Source organism: Rhinoderma darwinii, chromosome 1 (genome assembly GCF_050947455.1).
Source record: "Rhinoderma darwinii isolate aRhiDar2 chromosome 1, aRhiDar2.hap1, whole genome shotgun sequence".
Taxonomy (NCBI): Eukaryota; Metazoa; Chordata; class Amphibia; order Anura; family Rhinodermatidae; genus Rhinoderma; species Rhinoderma darwinii.
The window spans coordinates 167,590,804-167,612,464 of NC_134687.1; the positions used below are offsets into that span (position 1 = coordinate 167,590,804).

General features: G+C 43.3%; 1 protein-coding gene across 1 annotated transcript in view; it reads right to left on the reverse strand.

Moving 5' to 3' along the window:
• Positions 1 to 21,661, reverse strand: part of LOC142756971 (EF-hand calcium-binding domain-containing protein 14-like) — a 96,238-nt gene that overhangs the window by 48,715 nt on the left and 25,862 nt on the right. Inside the window, exon 2 of the mRNA XM_075860583.1 lies at positions 7,657 to 7,850. Within this exon, the coding sequence (XP_075716698.1) occupies positions 7,657 to 7,850 (194 nt within the window). The remainder of the gene's footprint in view (positions 1 to 7,656; positions 7,851 to 21,661) is intronic.

Sequence of the window (21,661 nt, forward strand, 5' to 3'; positions counted from 1 at the left end):
ACAGTTTGTTTTCCCGAAGGACCTGGAGCACCTTCCTGACATGCTCAATGTGGGAGGACAGGTCCTTGGAAAACACCAGTATGTCATCAAGGTACACTACAAGAAAAACCCCCAGGTAATCCCTTAAAATTTCATTTATGAAATTCTGGAAGACCGCAGGAGCATTACACAACCCAAAGGGCATGACGAGGTATTCGAAATGCCCTTCGGGCGTGTTAAACGCAGTCTTCCACTCATCCCCCTCTTTGATGCGGATAAGGTTATACGCCCCCCGTAGATCAAACTTAGAGAACCATTGGGCCCCCTGAACCTGATTAAAGACATCAGGAATCAAAGGAAGGGGATACTGGTTCCTTACAGTGACCTTATTCAAGTTATGGTAGTCAATGCATGGCCTAAGACCACCATCCTTCTTCCCTACGAAGAAGAAGCCAGCACCTACCGGAGAAGTAGAGGGGCGAATGTAACCCTTGGCCAGGCATTCCTGGATATACTCTCTCATGGCTTCACGTTCGGGACAAGAAAGATTATATATCCTACCCTTAGGGAGCTTAGCTCCTGGTACCAATTCAATAGCGCAATCGTATTCTCTATGAGGAGGTAACACTTCGGAGGCCTCCTTAGAGAAAACATCAGCGAAGTCCTGCACAAACTCAGGTAGCGTGTTCACCACCTCAGGGGGAGAAATAGAATTAACAGAAAAACATGACGTGAAGCATTCATTACCCCATTTGGTAAGCTCCCCAGTATTCCAGTCAAACGTGGGATTATGCAACTGCAACCAGGGAAGGCCTAAAACCAAATCGGACAATAATCCCTGCATCAACAGAACAGAGCACTGCTCCAAATGCATGGAGCCAACAAGGAGTTCAAAAACAGGGGTATGCTGTGTAAAATAACCATTAGCAAGAGGAGTGGAGTCGATACCCACTACCGGAACAGGTTTAGGCAAATCAATCAAAGGCATAGCTAGAGACATAGCAAATTCCACAGACATGATATTAGTAGAAGACCCTGAATCCACGAAGGCACTGCCGGTAGCAGACCTACCACCAAAAGAGACCTGAAAGGGAAGCAAGATCTTATTACGTTTCATATTTACGGGAAATACCTGTGCGCCCAAGTGACCTCCCCGATGATCACTTAGGCGCGGAAGTTTTCCGGCTGCTTATTCTTACGCCTAGGACAGGTGTTCACTTGATGCTTGTCATCCCCACAATAGAAGCAGAGACCATTCTTCCTGCGGAACTCTCTACGTTGTCGGGGGGACACGGAGGCCCCGAGTTGCATAGGTACCTCCGAGTCTTCCGTGGAAGAGCGAAGCAACGGGACCTCGGGAGGCATCATGGGGGAGTCAGAGGGGAAAACACAAAAACGTTCATGTTGTCGTTCCCTGAGACGTCGGTCAAGTCGTACCGCTATAGCCATAACCTGGTCTAGGGAGTCAGAAGAGGGATAGCTAACTAGCAGGTCTTTCAGGGCGTTCGACAGACCCAACCTAAACTGGCACCTTAAGGCAGGGTCATTCCACCGAGAAGCTACGCACCTCTTCCTAAAGTCAGAACAATACTCCTCAACAGGTCTCTTACCCTGACGTAAGGTCACTAGCTGACTCTCGGCAAAGGCAGTCCTGTCAGTCTCGTCATAAATGAGTCCGAGAGCAGAAAAGAAACGATCAACGGAGGAAAGTTCAGGGCCGTCAGGAGCCAAGGAGAAGGCCCACTCTTGGGGCCCTTCCTGGAGCCGGGACATAATTATACCCACTTGCTGGCTCTCAGAACCTGAGGAGTGAGGCTTTAAGTGAAAGTAAAGCCTACAACTCTCCCGAAAGGAGAGAAAAGTCCTCCGGTCCCCTGAGAACCGGTCAGGCAACTTGAGGTGGGGTTCAAGGGGTGAGGTGAGGGGCACTACCATGGTAGTGTCAGGCTGGTTGACCCTCTGAGCCAGGGCCTGGACCTGTAGGGAGAGACCCTGCATTTGCTGAGCCAGGGTCTCAAGGGGGTCCATAGTAGAGACAGGGACCAGGGTAGACTAGGTAACGGGCTTGTGATTATGTAATGATAGGGGTAGGGAAAAGGACAAGTGAGCCCTAATCTACCAGCCACTCTGTCCCTGCCTACTTGCAACGACGCGCCCTAGGCGACGGGGTACAACTGGGCGGCGGTCCCTACGCTCAGTAAGTGCACGAGACAAACAGACAAGGGTACACAAAGCTAAGGGAAATGGGGCAGTTGCCCACGGCAACACCGTGAGCAACAAGAGAGGTGAACGAGCCGAGTCAAACCAGGAGTGTACGAGGTACCAAACGCAGAGCAGGAGAGGAGTCAGTAAGCCAGGGTCAGAATGGAGCAGGATCAAATAGTCAGGAGCTGTAGCTGGGCCAGGAAACCACACGAGAAGAATCACAAGCACTGGAGGAACAGGAAAGGCAGGTATAAATAGACAGAGGGCGGGAGCTAGCTGAGTCTGGCCAGACTGCGATAGGCTCTCCCACTCCTAAGCCTGCCAGCCTGAGTGGTGGAAGCTGGAGTCAGTCTCAGAGACATACTCTCAGGTGCCGACTGATTACCTATGGGCGTTAACCCCGCTGTGCCTGGCAGATCCTTTACAATATCCAGGAAAGCCTGGCCAAGGGTTACATTCGTCCCTCTACTTCTCCGGTAGGTGCTGGCTTCTTCTTCGTAGGGAAGAAGGGTGGTTGTCTTAGGCCGTGCATAGATTATCAAAACTTAAATAAGGTCACTGTAAGGAACCAATATCCCCTTCCTCTGATTCCTGATCTCTTCAATCAGGTTCAGGGGGCCCAATGGTTCTCTAAGTTTGACCTTCGGGGGGCTTACAACCTTATCCGAATCAGAGAAGGGGATGAGTGGAAGACTGCGTTTAACACGCCCGAAGGTCATTTCGAATACGTCGCCATGCCCTTTGGGTTGTGTAATGCTCCCACGGTCTTCCAGAATTTCATAAATGAGATTTTAAGAGACTACCTGGGGGTATTTCTTGTAGTGTTCCTTGATGATATACTTGTGTTTTCCAAGGACTGGTCCTCCCACATTGAGCATGTCAGGAAGGTGCTCCAGGCCCTTCGGGAAAACAAACTCTTTGCTAAAACCGAAAACTGTGTCTTTCGGGTGCAGGAGATACCATTTTTGGGTCAAATCCTCACTCCTAATGAATTCTAAGTGAATATGCTAAGCCTCTTACGGACCTTACTCGCAAAGGTGCCGATCTCCTCCACTGGCCTCTGGAGGCGGTCCAGGCTTTTGAGGTCCTTAAGAGGTACTTTATCTCTGCCCCTGTGCTGATTCACCCTAACCAGATGGAGCCATTCATCGTGGAGGTTGACGCCTCCGAGGTGGGAGTGGGTGCTGTCTTGTCCCTGGGTACTAGGTCTCTCACCCATCTCCGTCCCTGTGCCTACTTCTCCAGGAAGTTCTCCCCCACTGAGAGTAACTATGACATTGGCAAACGCAAACTCTTAGCCATTAAATGGGGATTTGAAGAGTGGCGCCACTTCCTGGAGGGAGCTAGGCACCAGGTAACCATAAGAATCTGGTTTTCCTAGAATCTGCCCAGAGGCTAAACACGAGACAAGCTCGATGGGCGTTGTTTTTTACTAGATTCAACTTTGTGGTCACCTATAGGGCTGGGTCTAAAAAAATTAAAGCTGATGCACTGTCGCGTAGCTTCATGGCCAGCCCTCCTCCCCAGGAGGATCCTGCTTGTGTTCTGCCCCCAGGTATAATCATATCCTCTGTTGATTCTGACTTAGTCTCCGAAATTGCGGCTGATCAAGGTTCAGCTCCAGAGAACCTGCCTGAGAACAAGCTGTTTGTTCCCCTGCAATTCCTGCTAAGGGTACTCAGGGAGAATCATGACTCTGCACTATCTGGCCATCCAGGCATCCTGGGTACCAAGCACCTAATTTCTAGAAACTATTGGTGGCCTGGGTTGCTTAAAGACGTTAAGGCCTACGTCGCCACTTGTGAAATTTGTGCTAGGTCCAAGTCTCCCAGTTCCCGACCAGCGGGCTTACTATGTTCTTTTATGGAAGAAAGAGAAAACAGAGTCTTAGAGCCAATATATATCAAAGAGTATCAAAAAAAGTTTATTTATTCAATATATATAACAACAAACAGTGTGTGTGCGCCCCGACGCGCGTTTCGCGACTATTCGCTTCCTCAAGGGGAAGCGAATAGTCGCGAAACGCGCGTCGGGGCGCACACACCGATCGTCAGGGAACTCATCAAGACTTTATATGGGTAAGATTATCATCCCTACTCCTGGAGTTTCAGGGGATGGCTCACCTTTATCTTCTTAGTACATTCATGCTTCTTGTCAGGATCATTTGGCCCTGTAGCAGCCAAAATACTTGCACTGCACTTTCTAACTAATGATACTCTTGCCTGTAGATTTATATTGGTTAATGGTTTACTACCTATAATCTGGGTTTCCCTGATATATCGTTGTGTTGACATTACATTGAGTTTCTCCTGTCATATACAGTTTTAAATGTTTGTTGTTATATATATTGAATAAAGAAACTTTTTTTGATACTCTTTGATATATATTGGCTCTAAGACTCTGTTTTCTCTTTCTTCTATATATATACTATAGAGTTGCCTTAACACTAAAAATGGGAGGATGTTTCTTGGAACAATACCTAGCCCAATAACCTTGTTAGCCTCTGGAAACTATTGGTTATAATTACTATGTTCTTTGCCCATTCCCCAGAGACCTTGGACCCATATCTCCATGGATTTTATCACCGATCTGCCTCCATCTCAAGGCAAGTCTGTGGTGTGGGTTGTAGTAGACCGCTTCAGTAAGATGTGCCACTTTGTGCCCCTCAAGAAACTACCCAATGCCAAGACGTTAGCTACCTTGTTTGTCAAACACATCCTGCATCTCCATGGGGTTTCTGTCAATATTGTTTCTGACAGAGGGATACAATTTGTTTCATTGTTTTGGAGAGCTTTCTGTAAGAAGTTGGAGATTGATCTGTCCTTCTCCTCGGCCTTCCATCCTGAAACTAATGGCCAAACTGAGAGGACTAATCAGTCTCTAGAACAATATTTAACGTGTTTTATCTCTGACTGCCAATATGATTGGGTTTCCTTCATTCCCCTCGCCGAATTTTCCCTCAATAACCGGGTCAGTAACTCATCAGGGGTCTCCCCCTTTTTCTGTAATTTTGGATTTAATCCACTGTTCTCCTCCGTTTCACCTGGTGGTTCCAACAATCCCGAGGTAGATGTCGTTCATCTGGAACTGTGCACAGTCTGGGCCCAGGTTCAGAGGAACCTGGAGGTGTCCCAGATCATACAAAAGACTCAGGCAGAAAAAAGACGTTCTGCTAACCCCTTGTTTGTGGTCGTGGATCTGGTGTGGCTGTCTTCAAAAAATTTGCGCCTTAAAGTTCCGTCAAAAAAATTTGCTCCCCGGTATATAGGGCCGTACAAGGTCATTGAGGTCCTTAACCCTGTCTCCTTCAAATACACAACGTGTTCCATGCCTCCCTCCTGAAATGCTGTTCCCCGTCCTTGGCTACCTCGAGGAAACCTCCGGTTCCTTTTCTCACCTCTGAAGGGGTAGAATTCGAGGTGGCCAAGATTGTGGACAGCAGGATGGTCCAAGGTTCCCTCCAGTACCTGGTTCATTGGAGAGGATACGGGCCTGAGGAGAGGACTTGGGTACCCGCCCTGGATTTTCACGCCGGGTTATTGCTCAGGAGGTTCCATCTTCGATTCCCCAACAAGCCAGGTCCACCTAGGAAGGGTCCAGTGGCCCCTCATAAATGGGGGGGTACTGTAAAGGATTTGCCTGACACAGCTTCTGTGTCGATGCCCGTGGTTAATCAGTCTTCATCTGTTCCTAGGTCTGCTAGAGTGACTCGATCTGCTACCACTCAGGCTGGTAGGCTGAGGAGTGGGAGAGCCTATCGCAGCCTGGCCAGATGGTTCTAGCTCCCACCCTTGGTCTACTTATACCTTCATTTGCTCTTGTCCTTTGCCTGTGATTCTCTTGTTTCCTGGCTCTGCCGTTCCTGCTGTTACCATTGACCCCTGGCTTGACTGACTATTCTCCTGCTCTGCATTTGTTACCATGTACACTCCTGGTTTGACTCGGCTCGTCCACTACTCTGTTGCTCACGGTGTTGCCGTGGGCAACTGCCCCACTTCCCTTGCTTCTGTGTACTCTTGTCTTGTTTGTCTGTCGTGCACATATTGAGCGTAGGGCCCATCGCCCAGTTGTACGCCGTCGCCTAGGACGGGCTGTGCAAGTAGGCAGGAACTGAGTGGCAGGTAGATTAGGGCTCACCTGTCTGTCTCCCTATCCTGACATTACAACTACGTTGCACAAAAAATAAAAAAGTTATGAGTGTTGGGATACAAAGAGGGAAATATAAAAAAATTGTTCTGTCCTCAAGTCCAAAATTGGCCGTATCCTTAAGGGGTTAAAGAGCTTGGAGGGCATTGGATACAGTCCTAGAAGTTATCAGAGAGATAGACATGATTTTACGGGCAATTGAGGGACTTTATTCAGACTGAATTTTACAGCTGAATTGAATTTTGGGAAATTCGATCATCTCTAATTATTAAGAATGAAGGAGTTGTGGCATATAATACATGTGTATATATATATATATATATATATATATATATATATAATGTATATTAGCATCATTTGAACTTATGTTTTAGTGGTCCTTAGCACTGTTGCATTTACAGCATTCATGTAATTTTAGAGTGATAGTTCATACACTTCGAAACTTAGAAATGACTGTATTATGGCTGATACTCTCCCCACATACTTCATGATTAGCTCATATACTGTATTTATGCTTGATTGTGTACAACATATCATGTTATTTATATTGGCTTATAATCAGCGAGGGCCTCTCCTGAAGCTATCCATCATTATGGGAAGCCAACTGAGACACTATTTCACTTATTTATTGGTCTACTGAAAGGATTTATTCACAGATCACTGTGAGTAATAATGATTCAGGTAATAATGGGTTGACCAAGCTATATGCTATAGGATGATTTACTCAGTACACATGATAACATGATTGTGGCCAATAAATACAATTAAAAAATAAAAATCTCATAAATATTAAAAATCAATCAATATATTTTCTGTATAAAAGAAAACTGTGAAAGAATTCAAAAATGTAAAATATTAATTAAAATAGACGAAGAGACATCTTCCCCATGATAAAAAAAAACATCAATAAAAATAATTATAACAAAATATAAACTTTGTATGAAGAAAACAAACAAAAACAAAAGATGTCTCTGATTCTAAATTGTAAAGTGCTGCGTAATATGTTGGCGCTATATAAATAAAGATTATTATTAATGTTAGCATATTTCTACTTTTTGTAATTGGCGAATTGGATTATTTCTGTCTCTCCTAGCTTTTCTATTTAGTACATGGGTTTAACTACAGCCGTAGCAGAGCAGCCATAGCAGTTGTTATGGGGCCAAGAAGCTAAAGGAGCCCACACGGACATGTTGTACTTTACTACAGTATAATTTGCTGTCAACAAGGCAGAGGGCTCATTGCTGACTTTGCTATAGGACCTTATGAATTCTAGTTTTGCGCTTGGTACATAATATCATTCTAGATAGTATAAATTAGAGTGCTTACTGTTCTTCCCTAAGGCATTGTTCTGTACTGTAGAATGTTCTGTATTAGACATTTTTACATCCATGTGTTCTGTCAGAACAAAGATACACAGCGCCACTTGTGACAACACCAGAACCGCAATAAATGTAGTATGACACAGCCATTGCGGATGCGCCCAGGTCACATTTGTAGTCAGTCTTCTTAAGCTTGAATTCCTGCAACAGTGGACGAAAGATGACATTAATAGAATCCTGTTATATAAATCCACAAGAATACCTTTAGGCTAGGCTTATACAATACAATTTTGAGAATCCCTGATTTAATTTGATCTGTTGCGGCTGATTTTTTTTATAATATTAATTACCGTTTGCCATTAGGAAGTCCTTCATTCCAATCCTGGCACACTTTTCTTTCTTCTCTTCATGCTATTCTCCACCCAATCCTTACCTCTGTATGTAACTTGCTGAGAGCTAGGAACAAGCAGGGGGCTGGCATAGGAATGGAGCGGTCTCAGTGCCAGCCCCTTGCAGTCAACTGATTGATGACATACCAACCTGAACAAGAGAGGAGGCAGCCTTAATTCACATGGCGCTGTGTCTGGGCATCATCAAGTAGGAGGAAACTACATAGCTTCCTGCATCATGTGACTGGGTTTTCACCTGGCGATTCTGCACAAATAATCCCTTTAATAACTCAATTTTACATGTGACAATTTGGTTTGCCTGATGTCTGGCACACCTGTTTAACATTACAGTTTAACTTCAATAAAGATGGCAATGATCATCATCAAACAGAAATGATTTTTAGACAGTAAAAATGAATGTTTGGTTTTGTATTAGTAAAGTTGACATTATTATTTTTGATAAACTGTAGTATACAATACTAACATTTCTTAAATGCCTTGTCATTAGGAGTAAAGGGGTTATATAAGATTAGAAAAACTGCCACCCCGTCAATGGGTTGTGTCTTGTGTTGCAGTCTAGCACTATTATGATATAAAATGTCAGAGAATATTTTCTGTTATACATAAATAGGTTCTCTTTGGAACACGTTTTAATCCTTTGACAGGCAGATAGGCAGATAAATATATTTAAAAAAAGCATTACACAAAACTTATGGGTCACTCTGAAATGATAGGTCACTCAAAAGTAAATAAGTACAGTTTCTGGGTGCAAGTTTAAATTTGTGATGTTCTTTATTCATGTATTATTTAAATTATATATTTAATTTTTAAATATTTAAATGTAAAAATCCCACTTATATCAACAAGGTATTGTTTACCTAAAGTGCACAAAAATACAAAGGATCTTTCTTGAAAGTGACACACTAATGAACATGACACAGAAGATATTTTTGGTTTACACAAAATTACTTTTAATTTGGTGATTGTTTTTATTAACATTTGAAGGGGAAGGTGATGGGGACAAAATCGCCCCCAGTTTTGTGAATTTATTTATGACAAATTGAGAGTATACTGCATTAATGTTTAATTCCTGTAAGATAAAGGGACAGATAAGGGTCTATTATATTAGAGATGTTACATATACAACTGTTTGTTTTTTGGAGGGGCACTAAAGAGCAAATTGTTAATTTTTTTAGTTACATACAAACGATTGGATTATTGTTTTTAATGAGATTAGCCCTGAGGGGGTCCATTTCTTAGATTTATTTTGTAGATAGAGGCGTAATTTGCACAAAAATGTTTTCCAAGACCACAGATAAAAACTTGTACATTGATACAACTAGAATTTCACTGAAGTGATAAATGAGTAAAATATATAACTTTTATTTCATAGCTATCTAAAAACAGGGGTACAATCACCACTGTGTAAGCCCAACCGTGTATTAAAACCGTATTAAAGAAAATACTCCAGTCCTAATTCGTTTGCGAACCCTTTATGACTGGGTATATAAACATAGATATCAAAATAATGGAATCAGTGTTTGAACATTGGTGTAGCAGTGGTTTAGACCATCGTACACACAGGAGCCTGCGTTAACCGCACCTGAATCTCCAAATGTACAGATGCACAACAATGCCACTGCCCCCTACACAAAATTCCCTCACTTCGCCCGACCCTACGCGTTTCTATACTTATCATCAGGGGTATGTCAGTCTGGCCAGGATGCCAGCAATATCTCTTCAGCAGCAGATATTCTACTGCACAACACGGAAGCATGCACGCATAGATGTCAGCGGCATGCTTCACTCAGGGACTCTGAGTCACTATGAACTGAATACTCCTCCCCCTGGCCTCGGCGGCATACTTCGAACGAGCCAATCACAACAGCCCACCGCATCCGTGACGCTCAACCATGTGACTCCCGGCCGTCAGCTGACATACCCGGAAGCAACACTGTAAACACCACAGAGCGTGCAGACTAAAGGGGAGGCTGTAGAAGTATCTGTTTACCGCACTGAGCCTATTCCTATTCAAAGATGGAGTATAACAATGTTAGGTTTGCTACATATTGCGGATCAGCTCAAGACCGCAATTGGACTACCACGATAGGAGCACCTACCCTGGAAATACACATTGTATGAATGAAAAAACGATATTAATGTCCACCACACTTAAAACATTAGAACCACTCCTGGACTGAATACAGTTAAATGATATACTGCAAGTAACTGTGCTTGGACTAGAATTAAATTGCCATACCTCTACCTTAGAGGACCGACAAAACCCTGTGAATAGTTTACATTTTATACTAAATAAAACATGTATAGTTGGTTTGTTCGTTTAAACCTTCAGGATGTACGCAGGCCAGTCTATAGATCCATTGGGCCTCTTTATGCAAAATGAGGTTATCCCAATCCCCTCCCCGTTTTGGAGGACATACCAATTCAATTGCCTGAAATTGTAAACATTCTGCCCTGCCTTGATGTTTAGCATGTACATGTTTTGATATGGAAGTATCTCTTAAGTTTGTAACGTCTCCAACATGTTCCCTAATCCGACGCCGAAACTGTCGTATCGTTTTGCCCACATAATTCAGTGGGCACGGACATGTGATTAAATAGACTACACCAGCCGTTTTGCAGTTCACAAAATCTCGGATATCATACTCAACTTTGGTGGTAACACTTTTGAATTTTTTCCCTTTTTGGATAAAATCACAGGCTCTACAGCTACCACATCTGTGTGTGCCCGGTATCTGCCTGTCTAACCAAGTACTCTTTTGGATTAGAGGATCAAAACAACTCTGCATCACCCTGTCCCTGATGTTTTTGCCTCTACGGAACGTGACTGAAGGCCATTGCGTTATCTGATCCGCCAGGTCCGCATCAGCACCTAGGATACGCCAGTACCTCTTGAGTATTTCCATGATCTCAAATTGTTTGGAGTCAAAAGTACCTATGAGCCTAGTGACCCTTTCCTCTTTGCGTTGTCTAGGGACTAAAAGACTCTGCCTATCTGCATCCCTTGCCCCCTCATAGGCCTTTCTAATTACCCCCTTGGGGAAGCCTCTCTCCTTCAATCTGTTTGCGAGGTCATGTGCCTGTGACTCAAAGTCGTCCATTGAACTACAGTTTCGACGTACTCTCATAAATTGGCCTCTGGGAATCCCTCGTTTGAGGGGATAAGGGTGACAACTGTTCCATTGAAGGAAACTATTGGTTGCTGTCTCCTTACGGTGTACTTTGGTACGTATTGTGCCTTCCTTAGTTTTGATTATCTTGAGATCTAAAAACGATAATTCTTGATCACTGATTTCACATGTGAACCTAAGCCCCAGGTCGTTTATATTAAGAGCTGCCACAAAGTCATTGAATTCTTCCACTGTGGAATTCCAGAGCAACAACACGTCATCAATATATCTAATCCAGATGCCTATTGATGAAGCTTCTAGAAGCCCTGGAAGGGTTACTTGAAGAATCAAGTAGAGCCCCAGGACAGGGTCCTTTTACTAATTTAAAAACTAGAAGTAGGAAGTTGCCGCCATTGGGAGATTTTACTAATGTAGATCTGTTCGTAGATTTGGTGGGTGAAGAGATCAAAGCTTTGAGTCAGGATATGAGGGGCATTGATAACAATCTAACTTGGTCTGAACGTGTAGCTCTTACCACTTTGGAAAAAAGACAAAATATCATTTTAAAAGCATCTGATAAGGGTGGGAACATTGTGGTTATGAGTCGAGTAGACTACAAGAAATTGTGTGAGGACATTTTGCTCAATCCTGACTGCTACACCATTCTAAAAGATAACCCTACAGCAGCATTCAAGAAGGAGCTTTTAGGTATCCTACGGGATGCAAAGAGCAGGTCTTTGATTAGTGCTAGCGAATTCAACTTTCTATTTCCACAATTTCCTGTTATGGCATGTTTTTACAGCCTGCCAAAAATCCACAAAGGCTATCCTCCCCTACGTGGTAGACCCATTGTATCAGGTATAAATAATCTAACCCAGAATGTGAGTACATATATAGACCAGATACTGCCTCCGTTTGTACTAGGTCTCACATCATATGTACGTGATACTATGGACGTTTTAAAACAGATTGAGGGTATCACATTGGAACAAAATACATTTTTGGCGAGTTTGGATGTAGAGGCTTTATACTCCTCCATTCCACATAGACTTGGCTGTGAAGCAGTGGAATATTTTCTAAAATCTAGGGGCACTCAATATGTGGCTCATAATCAGCTTGTTTTGCAATTATTACACTTTGTGTTGGAAAAGAATGTTTTTATCTTTGAAGACCGCATTTTCCATCAGCAACGTGGCACAGCGATGGGGAGTCCCACTGCTCCCACTTATGCAAACTTGTTTCTTGGTTGGTGGGAAGAGACAGTTGTCTTTGGGGATAAATTTGTCAAATGGACTTCATCAATAGGCATATGGATTAGATATATTGATGACGTGTTGTTGCTCTGGAATTCCACAGTGGAAGAATTCAATGACTTTGTGGCAGCCCTTAATATAAACGACCTGGGGCTTAGGTTCACATGTGAAATCAGTGATCAAGAATTATCGTTTTTAGATCTCAAGATAATCAAAACTAAGGAAGGCACAATACGTACCAAAGTACACCGTAAGGAGACAGCAACCAATAGTTTCCTTCAATGGAACAGTTGTCACCCTTATCCCCTCAAACGAGGGATTCCCAGAGGCCAATTTATGAGAGTAGTAGTTCAATGGACGACTTTGAGTCACAGGCACATGACCTCGCAAACAGATTGAAGGAGAGAGGCTTCCTCAAGGGGGTAATTAGAAAGGCCTATGAGGGGGCAAGGGATGCAGATAGGCAGAGTCTTTTATTCCCTAGACAACGCAAAGAGGAAAGGGTCACTAGGCTCATAGGTACTTTTGACTCCAAACAATCTGAGATCATGGAAATACTCAAGAGGTACTGGCGTATCCTAGGTGCTGATGCGGACCTGGTGGATCAGATAACGCAATGGCCTTCAGTCACGTTCCGTAGAGGCAAAAACATCAGGGACAGGGTGATGCAGAGTTGTTTTGATCCTCTAATCCAAAAGAGTACTTGGTTAGACAGGCAGATACCGGGCACACACAGATGTGGTAGCTGTAGAGCCTGTGATTTTATCCAAAAAGGGAAAAAATTCAAAAGTGTTACCACCAAAGTTGAGTATGATATCCGAGATTTTGTGAACTGCAAAACGGCTGGTGTAGTCTATTTAATCACATGTCCGTGCCCACTGAATTATGTGGGCAAAACGATACGACAGTTTCGGCGTCGGATTAGGGAACATGTTGGAGACGTTACAAACTTAAGAGATACTTCCATATCAAAACATGTACATGCTAAACATCAAGGCAGGGCAGAATGTTTACAATTTCAGGCAATTGAATTGGTATGTCCTCCAAAACGGGGAGGGGATTGGGATAACCTCATTTAGCATAAAGAGGCCCAATGGATCTATAGACTGGCCTGCATACATCCTGAAGGTTTAAACGAACAAACCAACTATACATGTTTTATTTAGTATAAAATGTAAACTATTCACAGGGTTTTGTCGGTCCTCTAAGGTAGAGGTATGGCAATTTAATTCTAGTCCAAGCACAGTTACTTGCAGTATATCATTTAACTGTATTCAGTCCAGGAGTAGTTCTAATGTTTTAAGTGTGGTGGACATTAATATCGTTTTTTCATTCATACAATGTGTATTTCCAGGGTAGGTGCTCCTATCGTGGTAGTCCAATTGCGGTCTTGAGCTGATCCGCAATATGTAGCAAACCTAACATTGTTATACTCCATCTTTGAATAGGAATAGGCTCAGTGCGGTAAACAGATACTTCTACAGCCTCCCCTTTAGTCTGCACGCTCTGTGGTGTTTACAGTGTTGCTTCCGGGTATGTCAGCTGACGGCCGGGAGACACATGGTTGAGCGTCACGGATGCGGTGGGCTGTTGTGATTGGCTGGTTCGAAGTATGCCGCCGAGGCCAGGGGGAGGAGTATTCAGTTCATAGTGACTCAGAGTCCCTGAGTGAAGCATGCCGCTGACATCTATGCGTGCATGCTTCCGTGTTGTGCAGTAGAATATCTGCTGCTGAAGAGATATCGCTGGCATCCTGGCCAGACTGACAGACCCCTGATGATAAGTATAGAAATGCGTAGGGTCGGGCGAAGTGAGGGAATTTTGTGTAGGGGGCAGTGGCATTGTTGTGCATCTGTACATTTGGAGATTCAGGTGCGGTTAACGCAGGCTCCTGTGTGTACGAGGGTCTAAACCACTGCTACACCAATGTTCAAACACTGATTCCATAATTTTGATATCTATGTTTATATACCCAGTCATAAAGGGTTTGCAAACGAATTAGGACTGGAGTATTTTGTTTAATACGGTTTTAATACACGGTTGGGCTTACACAGTGGTGATTGTACCCTTGTTTTTAGATAGCTATGAAATAAAAGTTATATATTTTACTCATTTATCACTTCAGTGAAATTCCAATTGTTCATATTTGTGGGAGCACAATATATATCGTTAAAATACAGTGAATTACATTGATACAACTAGCTGATATAGATGCAAAAGTAACATACAAAGTAAATTTAGACCATAAGTACTATTTTGATCCCAGACAAAGCTGCAGAGGCGGCAATATGCGTGGGGTACCAGATGGACGCTTCTGAAACAGGGATGTATTTATCTTTACCCATGCAGGCTGCCATTAATTAGTATCAATTTCTTTGGGCAGTTAGTATATAGATTACACATATCCCTTGTATTTCGTGAATAGAGGGGTTGTCCACATATTGAATTACCTCATGAGGGACAAGTGTTTTTATGCCTTGAGCTCATATGTGTGTGTTCTTTGTACTTATTGTCTAAATAAACTTTGTATGTTTCTTTTGAATCTATATTGGTATGCCTGTGCCCTTTATACACACGGTCTTTACCTTCACTTAGGAATTATCTTGCATATGTTATGTACGGTGTGTGGCACTGAGCAACCAAATTTACAATTCATTGCTGTGTCCACCATTTCTATCAATAATCTTGATACACCTAGCTGTCATCATTCATTATGGATTAAGAATGTACCAAGGGGACAACTCCAAAGAATGCATAGGAACTGTTCTCGGATGCAAGATTTCATAACACAAAGTAGGATTATGGAAAAAAATGACAATAGTGTAGCGATTAAGGAGGTTTTTGGGGAATTTTGTGCACAAAGCAATCGGATGGATACTCAAAAAACGAAAAAGGTAATAAAAGATGAAGAAGATCAAAATCAAAACTTCTAGTATGCTTTCACGATGAGATACAGTAAGTAAAAATGTCCATTTAGATGCGATATTCTTAACTTCCTAATGCCCGCCACCCGTCTTTTGACGGCAGGCGGTGCATGTCCTAAGTCTATAGCGACGTCTTTTGGTGCCACTGTAGAAGAGGCTGATGAGCGCTCCTGTGAGCGCTCATCCTCTAAGCAGGAGCTGTAACTTACAGCTCCTGATCTCAGAGCAGCCTGCTGAATACAGTTGGGGTAGGAAAACATTCGGACTCCAGCTGTTTAACCCTTTGATCGCCGCGGACCGTGACCACGGCAAGATCAAAGGGTACTCCCCGCTTTGATCTTGTCATCGAAAACCCGGTGACGTGATCAAACACCGGGGAATCCACAAAGGACCCCAGGGCTGTCTGTTCAGTATGCCTGCTGTTCGGACACACTACGTGCTGCCCTAACAGCAGCCTGTGTCATAGTGACACAGTATAATGTATTAGCATACAAGAGTATGCTAATACATTACAAGTAAAAAATAAAGCGATAAATAAAGTTATCCCTTAATGGGATTTTAAAAACAAGTAACAATAAAAAAATTATTTTGCATAAAATATATTTTATTGCCCCTACACAAAATAAAAACAAAAAACCTACACATATTAGGCATCTAAACGACCATAATAACCTTAAGAATTATTCTAATGGGTTATTTAGCGTGAAACGTGAACGGGATAAAAAAAAGAAACAAGAAAAACTACGCTGAGTATCGCTTTTTCTTATATTCACGCCATAAAAATATTTTTTTTCTACCTCCAAAGTATGAAAAAAAACCACATACAATTTCTCCCACATAAAACAAGGCCTCATACGACCACGTTAATGAAAAAATTAAAAAGTTATGGCTGCTGGAATGCAGAGAGGTAAAAACAGAAAAATGTAGCTGGTCATTAAGACCTTCACAGGCCCGTTCATTAAGGGGTTAAATACCATTTGTTTATTGGTTATTTATTCTATTACCAGACCATCCAGAGCTTATTTATAAAAAGTCTGTTAACATGAAGGCCAAAATTTTGGGAAGTTGTTTCAGAGCTAATAACTCAAAAGATTAAAAAAAACTTATTTGTGTTATTTTTGCCCAGGATGCAGGCATTATAGAAGGGAAGGGACAGAACTGAAAGTCTCTACTTTCACATCATTGCTCAGAGCAGAGAGTACACCCTTGAGGTCTTAAAGAGCTTAGTTCAGTTATTTCAGTCCCCATCTTCATAATATTCAGAGATTCTCTAGTGACTGGTATAGTGCCAAGGGACTGGCGCAGGGCAAATGTGGTGCCTATTTACAAAAAGGGCTCTAGGTCTTCCCCGGGTAATTATAGACTAGTAAGCTTAACATCCATGGTGGGGAAAATGTTTGAGGGGTTGAGGGACTATATACAGGATTATGTGACAAAAAATAGTATTAAAAGTGACAGCCAGCACGGTTTTACTAAGGACAGAAGTTGTCAAACTGACCTGATATGTTTTTATGAAGAGGTGAGCAGAAGCCTAGACAGAGGGGCCGCTGTGGATATAGTGTTTTTGGACTTTGCAAAGGCATTTGACACTGTCCCTCATAGACGTCTAATGGGTCAATTAAGGACTATAGGTTTAGATAGTATAGTTTGTAATTGGATTGAGAATTGGCTCAAGGACCATATCCAGAGAGTTGTGGTCAATGATTCCTACTCTGAATGGTCCCCGGTTATAAGTAGTGTACCCCAGGGTTCAGTGCTGGGACCACTATTATTCAACTTATTTATTAATGATATAGAGGATGGGATTAATAGCACTATTTCTATTTTTGCAGATGACACCAAGCTATGTAATATAGTACAGTCTATGGAAGATGTTCGTGAATTGCAAGCGGATTTAAACAAACTAAGTGTTTGGGCATCCAGTTGGCAAATTAAGTTTAATGTAGATAAATGTAAAGTTATGCATCTGGGTACCAACAACCTGCATGCATCATATGTCGTAGGGGGAGCTACACTGGGGGATTCACTTGTTGAGAAGGATCTGGGTGTACTTGTAAATCATAAATGAAATAACACCATGCAATGTCAATCAGCTGCTTCAAAGGCCAGCAAGATAATGTTGTGTATTAAAAGAGGCATGGACTCGCGGGACAGGGATGGAATATTACCACTTTACAAAGCATTAGTGAGGCCTCATCTAGAATATGCAGTTCAGTTCTGGGCTCCAGTTCATAGAAAGGATGCCCTGGAGTTGGAAAAAATACAAAAAAGAACAACGAAGCTAATAAGGGGCATGGAGAATCTAAGTTATGAGGAAAGATTAAAAGAATTAAACCTATTTAGCCTTGAAAAAAGACGACTAAGGGGGACATGATTAATTTATAGAAATATATTAATGGCACATACAAAAAATATGGTGAAATCCTGTTCCATGTCCATGTAAAACCCCCTCAAAAAACAAGGGGCACTCCCTTCGTCTGGAGAAAAAAAGGTTGAACCTGCAGAGGTGACAAGCCTTGTTTACTGTGAGAACTGTGAATCTATGGAATAGTCTACCGCAGGAGCTGGTCACAGCAGGGACAGTAGATGGCTTTAAAAAAGGCTTATATAATTTCCTAGAACAAAAATATATTAGCTCCTATGTGTAGAAATATTTACCTTCCCTTTGCCCATCCCTTGGTTGAACTTCATGGACGTGTCTTTTTTCAACCGTACTAACTATGTAACTATGTAACTTGCGACTTTGGCGCCAGGTGAACTAAACAGCGATTTATCGTTCATGACTGAGACAATAGGTATCATTACAATGCCCCTCCCCTATTTAGCGCGGTCATCAGTTTTAAGGCTTCCCTTTAAATCGTAATGAAATACTGTCTAAATTAGGTAATACATTTTTTAGAGTTTCAGCCAAGTCTAAGGACGTCGCTTCGTCCGAAACGCGTAGGCTAACAGGATCATTCCTTCCCTCTATTCACACACCGGGACCATACTACAAATGGACTTTTTAATACAACTCAATTAAACTTGGAAAAATCTTTTTCTATTTTACCTCTACCAAAGCGCTGGATCCAACCTCCTTTTTGCTACATTTGTTCCTGCATCATGTGCCGACACGAAAAAAATCCAGGCGCTGACAGCGACACCAATTTCTCGTGTCAGGTGAGCTGGAGAACTTCTCCTCTTGTTTTCTACTATTGTTGGGGAGATATGTCTTTGATTTGCTGATGCAGGGCCAGCCTTAGGATAGATGGCGCCCTGTGCGAAATGATCTTTCGGCGCCCCACTCCCATCATTAAAAAAAATGCCCCATAAAAAAATTATAATGCCCCTTTAGTGCTCCCATACAGTATAATAATAATATTTTATAATATAAGTTATTACAACCCCTTCAAGGACAAAGTATTTTGTCCTCTAATTGTGCCAACAGTAGTATGCCCACTGTAGTACCCCTACACAGTATAATGTCCCCTTAGTGGCCCCCTCACTGTATAGTGCCCCCCTGTAGATTTTGCCATACAGCCTCCCTGTAGACAGTGCCAAAATCCCCCACCTCCTCCTTGTAGATCGTGCCGTACAGCCCCCCCCAACTCCCCCTTGTAAACAGTGCCCCAAAACAAAAACTAAAATTGTACTTACCTAGGTCCCATTCCCATGATGAACTGAGCTGCTCCACGATGGGATCCTTGCATAGGCCGGCGTGATCCTATAGCCTAGCATAGAGTTTCCCAACCTTTTTGGACTCGAGGCAGCTTAAAGCCAATGCAAAAGATGCAGGCAAACATACGCCAAACGAGCGCCGCAGGTATTTACTGTCTACAATTAATTTCAATTGGAGCTCAGAGGTGGAAACCACTTGAAGACCATCAGCCCCCACTCTCAGTAAAATGTCCATCAGCCCACCACTCACAGATTCCCCCTGTAGATAGTGCCACACAGACCATTGTAGGTAACGCCACACAGCCCCTTGTAGCTAGTGCCTCACAGTCCCTTGTAGGTATTGGCACACAGACCCTTGTAGGTAGTGTCACACAGCCCTCTTGTAGATAGCGCCACATAGCCCCCTTGTAGATAGAGACACACAGCCCCCTTGTAGATAGTGCCACAAAGCCCCCTTGTAGATAGTGCCACTCAGCCCCCTTGCAGATACTGCCACACAGCCCCCTTGTAGATAGTGCCACACAGCCCCCTTTTAGATATTGCCACACAGCCCCCTGTAGATAGTGCCACACAGCCCCCTGTAGGTAGTGCCACACAGCACCCTGGTAGGTAGTGCCACACAGCCTCCTGGTAGGTAGTGCCACACAATCCCCTGGTAGGTAGTGCCACACAGCCCCCTTGTAGGTAGTGCGACACAGCCCACTTGTTGGTAGTGCCACACAGTCCACAGCCCCCTTGTTGGTAGTGCCACAAAGCCCACAGCCCCTTGTAGGTAAGGCCACAAAGCCCACAGCCCTTTGTAGGTAGCCCCCCCAGTCATGTAGATAGCGCTGCTGTAGCTACCTGAAGGAGTGGAATCCCCCCTGTGGCCGGGGATTCTGCTCCTGGAGCACTCCGCTTCATGTCTCTGTCCATATATGGACAGCGACATCAGGGGAAACTCCTGAAGAGGGATCCCGTCCTGTCGTCTGTGTCCATTTATGGACAGTGACATTATTGGCTTCTCAATGAGTGGAATCCCCGGTCACAGCGTCTGCAACGCTGTGGACGGGGATTCCGCTTCAGGAGTTTCCCCTGATATGGACAGAGAAATCAAGCGGAGCGCTCCAGGAGCGGAATCCCCAGCTACACAGGATTCTGCTCCTTCAGGAAGCTACAGTGGCGCTAGTAAATAGCAGAGCAGGGAGATACCTCCCTGTTCTGCTATAGTGTCGTCGCTACCTCTGAAGCAGCTGCAGCAGCTACTAGCAGCGCCGCCGCCCTCATGTGTCGCTGCTAGCAGCTCCTATGGCTGATACAGTGGTAGTGACACCACTGAGTGAAGAAGTGTCCGGGCGGAAAGCCGATTGCTTAGTCGCCGCGCCCGGGCGTTTCTGAAACAAGCAGGGGAAGGGAGCCAGCGCAGTGCCCCCTTCCACATGCTGGAGTGATGGGCCCTGTGCAAAGACCGGCCATGAGCTGATGTATATATTATACATATCGTGTTCTATTATGAAAGATTGAAGGATTATTATGTTTTGTCATATCAAACATATTTTGTTGTTACCAATAATAATTTAACAAAATATTTTTACAGACTGTATCTAGCGTTCCATATTTATAATGGATCTTGTAGTTCTTCAACAGTTGAAGAGAAGTCGATCAGGTCTCTGATTGTTTTTTTAGGATTATGTGACTTAAGATCCTATTTTTATGACAGGATAATAGCATGTCTCGATGGGTTGACAGGATTCACATGTCCTCCAGATGTCCTGATGGCCAAATTTTATAACCTTTAAAGGGAATGTGTTTCCAGAAAAACATGTTTTTTTTTTTTAAATTAAACATTTAGTGTGTGGGTGATTAAACATCGTTCAAATTTTTTTTATTTTTTTCAAGAGTCAGGAAATATTATAAATTAATTCTAATTTATAATACTACCCATTTTTGGTCACTAGATGGAGCTATTCCCAAAATTGCAGCATTGCAACATTGGGTTAAAAGCCCTCGCTCTAGTGAGCTCTCAGCATCCCCCCCTCCTTTATCCTGGCTAGTGCCGGGATAAACGAGGGGTTTGAACGGTGTAACCTCCTACACTGTGTGTCGCCATTTTTTGAGCTAACACACAGTGTAGTAGGTTTACATACAGTAGTAAACACACACAAACACGAACATACATTGAAATCTCTTACCTGCTCCTGCCGCCGCGGCTCCCTCCGGCCCGTCCGCTCCGTTTGCTGCCGCTGGTCCAAGTGCACAAATCCGGAAGCCGCGACCGGAAGTAGTAATATTACTGTCCGGCCGCGACTTCCGGTCCACAGGAAAATGGCGCCGGACGGCGCCAATTTCGAATTGGACTGTGTGGGAGCGGCGCATGCGCAGTTCCCACACGGACGCCGTACACTGAAGTCAATGGGACGGGAGCCGTTCGCAGTCCCTATGGGACTGTGGCTGCCGTATTCCATGTCTGTATGTGTCGTTAATCGACACAGACAGAAATGGAACAAAAAATGGCAGCCCCCATAGAGAAGAAAAAGTGTAAAAATAAGAAAAAGTAAAACACAAACACACAAATGAATATAAACGTTTTTAATAAAGCACTAACATCTTTAACATATAAAAAAATAATTTGTGATGACACTGTTCCTTTAAGTAACCTTTGAATTTAGTGGTGTAAAT